The 12,469-nt window shown below is 37.5% G+C and overlaps 1 protein-coding gene across 1 annotated transcript; it reads right to left on the bottom strand.

Moving 5' to 3' along the window:
* Window positions 1–609: 609 nt before the first annotated feature.
* On the bottom strand, window positions 610–12,037 carry zgc:113516 (uncharacterized protein LOC541449 homolog). Its single transcript, XM_047034307.1, has 8 exons — window positions 11,754–12,037; window positions 9,938–10,200; window positions 8,817–8,951; window positions 5,978–6,126; window positions 5,430–5,513; window positions 5,053–5,213; window positions 3,215–3,288; window positions 610–1,324 (listed from the first exon to the last, which is right to left on the bottom strand). Exons 1-8 carry the CDS (start codon window positions 11,889–11,891, stop codon window positions 1,252–1,254), a joined length of 1,077 nt encoding a protein of 358 aa, XP_046890263.1. The 5' UTR covers window positions 11,892–12,037; the 3' UTR covers window positions 610–1,251.
* Window positions 12,038–12,469: the final 432 nt, after the last annotated feature.

The following is a 12,469-nucleotide window of genomic DNA, read 5'->3' as shown; positions in this document are numbered from 1 at the left end:
GCATTCTAATGATTTATTCAACAAAGGATAAAATCACTGAGTGTAACGGCAGTCATTCAATGCTGTGTTCTTCATGTACATTCTCTGATGTGAAAAAGTCTTTGTAATCATAATTTGAACGGATTTAGTTTCATTCAAGTGACTCACAATTTTTACTAACATCAGCTGTTAAAGGTGCTATCATAAGTTAAAATGACAACTGACAAACAAACTTTGTCAGACTAAAAGTGATATGTCTTTGTCATAAACATGTAAATGACTATTATCATAACTTTTTTAACTTATACAATATCTTTTAAGTAAGTTTTGTTGGGGTTTTAAGTAAAAAATTGTACATCCAAACCCCTATTTGTTGTCTTACATGCTTTGGTTTAGAAAGCTTTTATTTAAGTAGTAAACTGAACAGATCTTTTAGGCCACTCCCAATATGAAGGGTTGGTCACAGGATGGTTTAAATAAGAGTGCTGTTCCATTGAGGACCACTTTTGTTAGCCTCATAGTCACATCTGATTTAGCTTTCCAACCCTCAAAAATGGTGCCTTATTGAGTGAATTTGAAGAAAACACACATCACTTATCAAGACATCAATGAGATTCTGACCTTGTTAAACCTTTTATTAAAGCCACTCAAATTGTATGACAAGATTTTATTCTCAATTCTTTTTTTTCAGATTACATTCAGTTCAGGTTCTATTTTAACCATAGAGAGCATAAAACGGGTTATCCAATTTCAGATGTTGTATTTTATAGGACTTAACATGCCTATTTGGTATATTTTTCATATATTCTTTTACATTTTCACATACATTTATTGCATATATTATATAACGTCATTTTATTTATGTATTTATTTTTGCAACAAAAGTCATCTTTTTAAATAAAAGGAGACAAACTTCTATCATTATGCACAATTCATGTTTGCATTCATTATGCACACATGAATTCAATACTTAAAGATAATTTAAAGTGGACATTACAGGGTTTTTTTCTGCACCACTATACATAACATTACACAAACTACCTTGTCTCTGCCGGCTAAGATGATAACATGTATTTTTTTATCTGCTAACACATCCTATACAAACTATGAGTTAATCACAAAACAAATATTGGAAGACTTACCATTAATAAATATTTGATGACTTGTATTATTGCAATCAGATAATCACTGAGAATATAACATATTTAAAAAAATTAAGAAATCACTTTGATCCATTATATTGAATGTGTTTTCCTTTTATGATAGCAGCACTCAGTTCTTGAATGTCAATCGAAAGTACTCTTCCTTCTTCTCAAAGTAGAAGTTGAATCGGGCCTTGGCATACCTATGTCAAAAAGAAGATCATAAATATACCACATGCAGTTCTTATTGGAAGACTATTAGCTTATCAGTAGGATGTAGCAGACATATTTCCTGCAGGTATGTCATGCAAAAAATAATTTTGAGTCAAAATATTGGATTTTGAGCTTAAATGCACAGTATGACAAGTAATTCCTTTTCAGGTTAATAATGCAGGTTTATAAAGGCTTTATAAAGTAAAGAAAGTGCATACATAAAAAGAGTTTAGCAACAAATGATATTTACAATGTTTTTCCCCACTGACTGTGTTTATTGTTAAAGGTGATTTTGATTTACCCAACCTTTATGGAAGCTACTAAAGAATAAGATGTGCATTTCTGCCATCCAACATTAGCTCTTCCAAATTAAAGTTGTTAAGATGTTCCACACTATACTTCTTGCACTAAGATATAACGGTTTATCAGTTTAACATTAAAAAAATACACGTTAACTGAAAGCAGTGCAATAACTTTTTCAGAACCTCTGTCTTTTTATAACAGACACAAGGAACTGGCGTGCTAAACCTTCAACAATCATTACTTGCAATGAAATTCAGATGTTAAATTGCTGTAAAAAAAAGTGGGAAGCATGAAAAGTAAAAAAGCAGCTACTGTAAGCTATTTGACAATGGGCTTTTGTATGCCACCCCCCCCACCCCAACACACACACAATTCCAAACAGGGCCCCACTATTAATATTCTCATAACAATGTTAGTCACATTGGCTTTGGAACTACCTTATAACCACTGATTTGCCCTCGCGTCCACAAATGTAACCACTGATTTGCAGACGTTAAACGAGTAAAACCGAATAAATGAAGCAAATATTACTACGGCAAGGAGGGAGGAAGAAGGAATGAAGGGGAAGGGTGCGGTTGTCCCTTCTTGGGTCTCTTTTGTCACAATTACATATGGCTTTGGTTATGGATGAAGCCTAGGCGTCGTCTGCCACTTGTTTATAGAAGTCAGAAAAGATTTGGCTCTAAGTGATGAAGTTGGAGGAAACAGGCCTGGGGAGATGCAGTACACCCTCACATGCCTTCATGTTGACTACTCTTCCTTTCCCTGATGCTTTTCTGTAAATATAGGACTGATTACTATAAGTGGGTCGAAGCCAAGATATGTACACAGCATGTTACAATATGTTGTGGGACAAAGATATTTCACAAGAATGCTGACCCACGTCACACCTCATGTTTTTAAAAAGAACTCTATGGGGACAACACTCTATGAAACACTATGCTATGGCACGCTTAAGTCATTGTTGCTCTCCACCTACTTATTTCTGGTCAACCCCTGTTTTTTAAAGGAAGGTAACTTGACCCTGGTTGTGCACTTTGGGACAACTTCAGCCTGGGGCTTAGTGGGGCAGACAGCTAACAGGCACATGTGGCGAAGTCAGGGGATGAGAGGTACGGAGGGAGGACCAATGAGACTGGAACAATACAACCTCTGTTTCTACCTCGCCCGCTGGATCCTATTTCCTGAAGGTTCAGATAGACATATGGTGAGGCCCTGTTGCTGATTCACAGAGTGGGTAGAAAAGCCACACAGAGGGGAGGGTACCGTGTGTCAATAGTGATTAGTATCACTATCACAACTGGGGTTGGAAGGGCTGGAAGGGGGCTCATTGGGGGAGGGGAGAAAAGGATAGAGTAAAACTTTCAGGAGGCATTGGGAACCTTAACCCAAGCTTTAAGGTGGTGCTATATTCAGAATGTCTTAATTGTGTAAATTGGAAATTGGATGTGCAATGGCATGGCATGATAACCTATTTGATCATGTTTTAACCAGGATGGTTAAAATGTTTACTCTTTTGAAGAATGTTAAACTTAGCCTTAAGATTCTGAGATTACCTTAATACATGGGACACTTACCCTTGGAAATCAAAGTCAATTGAAGAGTACCTGGCCTGCAAGATTGCCCAGAGACCCCAAATGAAGTTGGAAGCCTTTAATAAAAGAGAAAGACAAGAATGTGGAGAAAATAAATATGTTTTTCAAAAGCAGAGGATGTTGATGAAATCTATTGCAGTCTCTAGCCAGTCCTTATGTTACTCGGACGATTTTACTTCAAATAATAAAATATATTATTCACACGGATGATACTTTTACCAGCATTTCTCTGAATTACTTGAACTACAAAATTCCAATGGAAATCTCAAAATGTTCAGAACAAGTAATCAATCTACCAGCAGTATATTTTAACAATAATTCCTGTAGTCTATTTTCCCCATGTTCCTTTCGTTCAAAGTTTGTAATGTTGCATGTTGATCACAAACAGTATGGTTCAGAAAAGACAGGCCTCATTGAATTGTTCCCTTCTAACAGTATTGTTCCCTTAGGGCCTCCCATGCTGTCATAAACTTTTTGTTGTTATCTGCCCTAATTGTAAATCTTTCTAGTAGTAACCCTAATAACAACCTAATGAGTTCCAGACAGACCTCTGTTCTATGGCCCAGTGATATAATCACATTTTTATATGATAATCAAATAAATGGTGGAATGAAACACTGGAACAGTGTGTGGTTTCCCCAAAAAAGAATTCCTGGCACGTTTTGGGCTGTAATTTATTTCCCTTTTTTTCTGCTTGTAGGAGGAGATTGAGCGCAGTTCTACAATGATTAATAACTCCCCTTCCATTAGAATGCCATTAGCCTAACGCTAAACAGAGACTCAAATGACAGGGAGTCATTCAGAAAACCAGCCACCGGGCATGCTGGGAGATATGGATGACATCACCGATCATGCAGTCATTGGCCTTCAGTTCTAGCAACAGTCCCCTGGGGAGCTTTAGAGGACCCCAGTGTGCCTTGGCTCACACAGCCTGGGTTTAAAATCAGTTTCACTTTAGCAAATATTGGCAGTTAGCCACTGCTCAGTGATGCGGTAGTGGAGACACATTAATTTAAAGTTTCCTGAAGTGTCACAATAAACTTTGAAGTTCAACAGTGCATCCATCTTTTTTCTTGTGCTGGGTTACGTAAATTATGATTTTCTTTTCAAATAATTAGGTATATATTGAGAAATACAGCTCCACCAATAGTTTCTTAAGTGATTATGAGATATCTTCCAATTCAAAGCCAGACTTGGACTGAAAACTCACCTTAACTGTTTAGTATCTACAAGTAAGATCTCCCACTTACTAAATTCAGAGTCCTCAGTCAACTAGATGTTATTGTTACCCTTATTCCATTCCAGCCCATAATTGTTATTTTTCTTTTCTCCATTTTAATTTTAGCTGACTGGCACTTCTTTGATAAATACTGTTCTTTCTCATAATCTTTTGGCTTTTGGAGAGACACACACCAGCCAAACTTGCTATGTTATAGCGAGTTATGAAAAGCACCATTTGTCTAGTCCAGCACCACTTGAAAATCGTTGTGGTTAATCATTCAGTGGTTTCTTATGAACCCTGATGGAGTCTTACATAAAGCACAGACATGTAGGTCAGTCATAAAATGGTTGGGATTGGTGTCGATTTCTTGGGACAACGAGAGGCACATAGCCAGTGTGATGTGTTAAGTGTTACAACTAGGCTTCTGGAAAAAAATTGAACATACTCAGCACAGACTACTTTAAACGTCTGTGCCTATTTTCCCTATTTTAAACAAATCCACACATTGTTTCATGTAACACAATACAAAGAAAACGGAAATAGTGTCATTACTCGTTTGAGTGGTATTTCTGTGGTATTTCGTATTGTTAACACTTACCAATGAGAACTTGCAGACTTGGATATAGAGCTTAGTAACTTCTGTCTCTGTAACTGGAACATTCTGTCGTGTGTTGTGTCTGTAACTTTCCAGGTAAGAAGTCAACCAGTTTTTCTGTAGATCCCAGCTGGGATATAGGCTGCAGTCAACATTTTTGACACCTTGAATTACCGGAAAAAAACATCAAACATCCATGTTCATGCATCAATGTTCAATCACTTTGTACCAATGTTTAATGCTCATGGGGGTTCTGTTATACAACAATGCAACAGACTCTTTGAAACCCATCATTTAGAAAAATATTTCATTTTGACAGTGTAAGGAACTTTGAGCAATAATCAGCACATGGATGATAATGATGGAGAATGCAAATTTACCAGCAAATTCATTGAAGTGATTTCCTATGTCAAAGGCCTGATAGTTATAATCTGCATACTCATAGTCAATGAATCTCACAACGTCTGAAAGAGGAGAAAGAAAATAGAGTGAGAGAAAAAGTGGAGCATATGTTATTATAATGCCATTTTAACTCCCAACATGACTAAATACCTAAATAAATACAAAAATATATTCTTAATTTATCCTCAGTGTCCAAACCAGAACACATTATGAGAGCAAAGTAATTTGACAAAGTCTGACAGTAAAAAAAACTCTGAAAAGCAAACAACTTTACCAATAATACTTTTACCAGACATTTCACCTATTTAGTTCACCTATTGTGGAAATGGAGGCTCTTAACAAAATCTAAAACATACCGTAATTATTTAAACCAAACTAAGGTAGATTTATGAATTTTTTTAACTCATTAACTATTCTGATTAATCCAATTTCTGGCTTTGCCCCACAATAATTTGACAAACTTTGTTAACTTAGATGGGAAATCTTACATTTTATTAGCATTCGGCTTGAAAATATTTTCACCCACCCGTTTTGTGATCATAGATAATGTTTTTAGTCAACAGATCATTGTGACACAGTACAATCGGAGAGTCTATGTGAGACAGGTGTCTTTTCAGTGATTCAATTTCAATTGAAAGCTGTTCAATGCTGGGGACATCTTGCAGGATTGTGAAACTGAAAAAAGAAAAACTGTAAGTGTTGCACATGGTAGCTACCAGACGTTTCACGTGTTCACAATTCAGAACGATATATCTAAAATTACATTCCAAATAGCTTGAAGGACATTTGCCCTACTGTAGGTAAAACCTTTTACCGACAAAATGACACAGAGATAGAAATTCACGTCAAACACATATTTTGTTAGCACCATGTTGCAAATCTCCCGGGTAAAACTCCGTCGTATGACATTGGACAATGGATCAAGAGGTCACAAGTTCAAATCCGTCCCTGTATGTCACTTTGGATAAAAGTGCTATAAAACTGTAACATGTCATTTTAGTTGTTTGTTATCTCAAATCAGCCCTTCATTTACAACACACGTGCTCATCGGGATGTTAAATGCGTGCCTTTCCTCAGTCTGACAACCCTATTAAAGACAATTCATCCTGTGATGTTGTTAAGATCATGCCTTCTCAATTCATATCTACACTTCATTTCAACAGTGAGAAAACAAGAAAGTAATTTAAACATTAATACCTATTTACTTAAAGGGAACAAACTGTTGTGACTGTATTATACACAGTTGTCGACATAATTTAGTAGGGCCTGTTAGGAATGTACAATAAAGAGAGTGGGGTAGTGCCTCTTGTTTATAGCGGACTATCGTCTCCCTTAAACAGCTCATTTACAGTCCATTTCCTGTCAACAATTTTATATACTCTTTTCATTTTTTCCTTTAGGTTTTAGACAGATTTTTGGTTTGTTTTCACTCACAAAGGTAACCCTTTATTCAATTCCATATTCAATCAAAACTATTGTGTATTTTATATAAAAATCTGATTTCTTCACAGGAATCAATCATTATAGTACATGTCAGGAACAAGTGTTTGCTTCCCATGCAATTTGTAATATATTTATGTTTCAATGTCAGTATTCATGAATATACTATTTGCGAATATATCCATGATTTTAAATATGCATTGACTGTTTTCTATGGACAAGACAACTAACCCTCCTTTTGTCAACCAACATGTTAAAGGCACAATTAAATCATTGAATCTTTATCTTGCATAAATACATCACCAAAGAAATACACACAGAGCAAAAAATAGAGAAATCTGCAAGACTCTGAAATTGCCATTGACAGCCCAATAATTCAGCACTGCCATAAGAACTTTTTGCTCTCCCTTTTCTCCTAATCTCTCTATTTCGAGACGACAGTCAAGTACGTTTGCCTCCTGTGCCTCTCCAGATAGGTAATTAGTGGAATTTCCTCCTCTGGTGGCTCGTTATCAATGTGCCTTATTTACATAAGGTTTTCAGCGCCAGCAGAGCACCACTGATTTCTGCGTTATATTGTGTGATTTGTGCCTGGTGTCAATGGAAGACATAGCAGGGGGTCTTTGGAGCCGCGGAGGTGACTAGTGCAGTGCCACAGCTGCCTGATGTTCTCCCTCTCTCTCAGCCCAGCATGGGACTGTAGCACTGAAGACCTCTTCTGCAGGTGCAGCCTCTTCCTGCCCTCCATTTCCTCTGAAGACTCGACTCGAACTTCGAGTGCACAGCTCAAGTATAGCAGAGCTCAAGTATAAAAGTCTCTCTGATGCTTTTAAATGTGCTAAGGTTCTCTCTGTCTCTCTTTTTTCTGTTTGTGATACAGTGCCGATTTGATAATTTTTTATCAAGTACATTTCACTACCACACAGTGAACAGTAAGCATTACGTTATTCAACCTCTGAAATGTATCACAATTTAGCCCCATCTATTGGGCTTCGAAATGTGGTGCAAGTTGAAGGTAAAATCTCCGATAGGAGTACCAAACAGGTTTTCCATGGTTTTGGAAATGTTATGTACATTTTTTCATTTTAATTCACAGAAAATATGGAGCCTTTGTCAAATCTTAGATTGTATGAAAGGTATGAATATGGTAATACTTCTGTTGTAGTATGTATGAAATAAATGAATTTTTTGTTTTCTATTACAGAGAGCTATGGGCTTACAAGGTTGTCTGTGGTCTGTCATTATAATGTTACAAAAGTGACACAGACATCCTGACTCTGTCTCAGCTATTGCTTTTGTCTCTGGTGTAAGAAAGGAGGAAGTAAACTCTCTTTTATCAGAAAGTCCTCTCTCTCCCCTGAGTTCTCTTGCATGAAATGGATGCCCTAGACCACAGCTAATTGCTTGGCCCTCTTTCTGAGACATGAAGAACAAACTTTGTGTTTGTTTGAATTGCTTTGAATCTGGGGAGTTAAAGCAGACCCAGTACTTTTCAACATAGGTTGCATGGACTTCTGACCCCTCACAGACAATGTAAACAAGCCTGAACAGTGGAGTGATAATAGACAGGGTTACATGAAGATTAGCTAGGGTCTGCTTCTTAGAAATGGCTGGACTTCCCCTGTCACCTTTCACTCTATGACCCTGCTTCAGATAACACAATGTCATTACCAAAATCCCCACCTCTCTGACGGTCCAATGACAGCTCTCTATTTCAACATCTTTGCATGACAAGAGATAGTGAGGCCTGCAAACTGTCAAAGATAGTCCATAGAACTAAACACATGCAGTATTACCGTAATTGTAATTTTTGATGAAAATGGAGAATGCTTTGGAATAAAACAGAGTATATTCTGTTCTGTGATATCTGCAAGGCAAAAAACCTGTGTTCATGACGTAAAGGAGGTCATCACTTTTTTTCTTACCCCTCTCTTCCTTCGCTTTTGGTGTTCTGAACCAGTTGTAGAAACTGAGACATCCTCTTCCACAAGACAGGTTCAACCGGAGAATCCCAATCTGGTTTGATAGAGTGAATTTTCCCCATTTCGGATGCAATTAATCTGAGGGAGAGAAAAGCCAAAATATTGCCAGAGGAAAACACATTGGGGAATAAACAACTACACAGCTTATCACTTCTTTTCCCATTGCTTTCAATTGGACGCTATTTGATTTAGAATTTCAAATCCATAGACATGGTTTTCTCAACGACTTGGAACTTCCTTAGACACTGCAGTTTTTTGGGGTCTTTGATGTGATTGATGAAGAGAATGATCCCACGGTTTGCCATGGGCTGTCTGTGTTCTATCAAACAATTTGACCGGAACTTATACATTTTAGAGCATTATCAGGAGAATGACAGGAAGCGTACTACGCAGTTTCATCGAAACTTTGAAATACAACATGATACAACCCTTCTTCTTTGGCCATTAAGTAAAAAACTCCACCTTCAAACAAAAATCACACACACATAACATGACCCTAAATAGTGATGATCTTGATAGTTCTATGTGTCTCTTGATCAGCCAACCAGACACACAATTATCCCTTGGCCTAGATACAGCAATAAGATTACATTCATTACCATGTTCTGTGTACTAGCCATACACAAATTGTAGTTACATAAGAAAAGCTAACGTATGTAATTAAATCGTTTTGTGTAAGAAAGGGTTTAAGGGGTAAGCGGGTGTTGTAAATGGGCAGTTGAAAGTTGTTGCCCAAACAAGATCAATGTTAACATCCACTTACTCCTGGAAAGTCAAATCTCCCAGTAACAAGTCTTCCTTGTGTAATAGCGTAGGCCCTAAACCTTAATGAATTGTAACTACATGGCATTTCCTATGTAACTACAATGTTGTTCCCATAGGTTTACTATGCAGTTACATATTACTTAATGCAACCTCATTGTAAAGCTTGCCGAATGTACCTTTTTTTGTCATTGTTGAATTCTTACTTTACTTTGAGTTTGTGCTTGTATATGTGTTTTTAGTTGTGTATAGGCTTGTGCCTCTATGTGTACAGACTGTGCACAAAAAAACAGTTTATGGACCTGTAGATGGCAGGCGTCCTAAGCAGACTGTCGTCCAGCACAGTCCCTATCACAAACTCATAGCAGATGCCATTCTGGAAACTGCAGTAGATTTGAGGACCACAGTTGTGGGCGTGGAGTAACTTAAACATGTCCACCTCTCTGTCCCGGTCCACATAGAGCTCAGTCCTTCTGCCGTACACGCGCACCAGCACTGCCCCAGAATCCTGGAGCGAGTCCACAAAGCAGCCCATTAGTTGGTTGGTGATACCTTCTGTGAACACCTGAAATGGAAACACAACAGAGGCATTAACCAAGCATGAACTAAGTTTCTTAAATTATGAATAATTTAAGTAATAGTGTTCCATTGCATTGCTTGCCATCACTTTTATATATTTATATATGTGCAGATATACAGTATGAGAGTATGGATCTCTTTGTGGTTCAGGGTCAGCTGGATTAACCCTTCCCATATTCTAGTATATTCGTAGACTCCAGTAGCTTCTGTTTGCTTACAAGGTCATTTTGTCTTTTTGGGCATTGGTCTCCATTCATTGTCTGCTCAGCGCTTCCTCATTCAGACCACCTGTCCCCAAGGCCCCCCCTCTGACCAGCAGGACTACACAGAACACAATGTTTCATCAAGAGCTAGAGAGAACAAACATGGTTGCCTTGACATTTGATGAAGTATTCATACCACGAGATTGAAAGCCTCTTGAACAAATAGACCATGGTCAGTCAATGTGATCAAATGACTTTTTCATCAGAATTGTGTTGTATGAACGTGCAAGATATCATGATTGATTTAATGACAAATTCTGTTTTTCTTTGACTCTCTTCACTTCACCCACTTCAAAAAGCTATTAAATGTACCGTTTTGGTGTTTTTTCCATTGTCACCACAGAATTGTTGAAGGAAGTGTTTAACTTGTTGAAACAATAAGCTGTATTCATGTTCTGGCAATATACAAAGCAGTCCAATATTTAATGTGTTCCTTCAACTTAATATTGAAGCAATTAATGAATTGGTTGGACGAACCACACAAGACTATAGAGGTTAATAGATGTTTGTGCAATCCTAACACTAATGTGTATGCCATAGCATGGCATTCAATTTTCATTTTATCTGTATTCTTACAATGTGATAACCTTACCATTGAAAACATTGTGAAAATGTATTTTCCTTTCTTAACGTATGTTTTACACAGACACTTTACACATAATTTATTGAAACCCCAGTCCCCAAGGCCATCTTAAGATAATAAAATGTAGTACACAGACATCTTCAACATCTCAGGCCTCGTGCTAGAACTTTGCTGAGAAACACAATGGAAACAAAGTATCTGGGACTGAGAAGGTGTGTTTTGACTTTACATCTCAGTCTACACATCAGTCACCACAAAGCATAGAGCAGAAACCATGGCTTAGTAAGGAAACTCTTGGTAGAATGGAGGAAGGAGTCTCTGGGGTTTACCATTTCAAAGTCTATGTACTTAAACTAGAACTACCATGGATCCATCAGGTCACAGCAGGGCTCCACCACAACCCAGACAAACATCAATTCTTTCTTTCTGAGATTATCCAGTTGTTTGAACACTGTTCACTGTTTTGCGTGTTGTTTCCTGCAAACAAACCCTCTTAGGTCAGAACGTATGTTCTATAATTTATAGAACTAGATTCAACCTAGATTATGTCTGTAGCTGATTATAGGGAACAGTCGAGTCAAAGGTTTGACTAAAACTATTATCTTCAAATGCTTGACCATTAAGCATGAGAGAACTTCCAAAAGCACTGTCACATACCTCAATACATTTTCATACATTCTCTCATTCGCTTGCCTTCAATTTGATCTCCTCTTGCTTCCATTGAGGCCGAATTCTCCGGAGCAACTCCAGGACTCCATTGTGTGGTGTCTGTTCATTCACACACACATCCAGGTGGAGGAGTTGACCTGTGCTCTTAAAGTAGCTGTTCATTGTTCCTCAAGCAAATCTCAATCCCAAAGGCAATGTTTAGTGGTATTCAGACCAGCCTGCGTCTTAATATTGTCACCATATCCCCTACTCGTCTAGCCATATGTCCAGTGACTCAGCATACCAGCTGACTTATCAAAGAGCAATGTTCCTTTGGGCATCTGGACCCCTCTGGTTTGAGTCTTTACACATTAACTACCTGTGTTGGGTGTTCTATTGGAGCATATGAATTACCTGTACATGTGTTCAAACAGAAAAGCGACCTGTAGATAACAGTTCCAAAGACTTTAATTGATACCTGAGACCTTCATATGTAAGGTATTCATGAAATTGAATGCCTTTAATAACTGAAGGTGTTTTCTGAATAGCTTAACAAAGTATATGGGAAGTGAAGAGAGCATTTGAATATACCTTGCATTACTGTAACATCTGCAGTAAGAGTCCACTATTTCAGTCCACTATGTCAACCGAGTCATATCTGTTATTGTCCAAATAGCTACAAGAGTGCATGACTTATGGAACCATGAACATTGAACCTATTTACATTTTTTAAATGATTAGTTGTTTTAAATTCATGATGA

The sequence above is a fragment of the Hypomesus transpacificus genome, chromosome 14 (assembly GCF_021917145.1).
Source record: "Hypomesus transpacificus isolate Combined female chromosome 14, fHypTra1, whole genome shotgun sequence".
In the NCBI taxonomy this organism is placed as follows: Eukaryota; Metazoa; Chordata; class Actinopteri; order Osmeriformes; family Osmeridae; genus Hypomesus; species Hypomesus transpacificus.
This window is presented reverse-complemented; position numbering and strand designations above follow the sequence as displayed.

What these genes read in the sequence shown, in the direction of transcription:
- zgc:113516 (XM_047034307.1), bottom strand. Translation starts at nt 11,891, where the DNA reads ATGAACAGCTACTTTAAGAGCACAGGTCAACTCCTCCACCTGGATGTG. An exon ending in TCACTTCAATGAATTTGCTG is followed by an intron (nt 5,214 to 5,429) that starts GTAAATTTGCAT and finishes CGGTAATTCAAG; the next exon opens with GTGTCAAAAATGTTGACTGC. An exon ending in AAGTCTGCAAGTTCTCATTG is followed by an intron (nt 3,289 to 5,052) that starts GTAAGTGTTAAC and finishes CTTTTATTAAAG; the next exon opens with GCTTCCAACTTCATTTGGGG.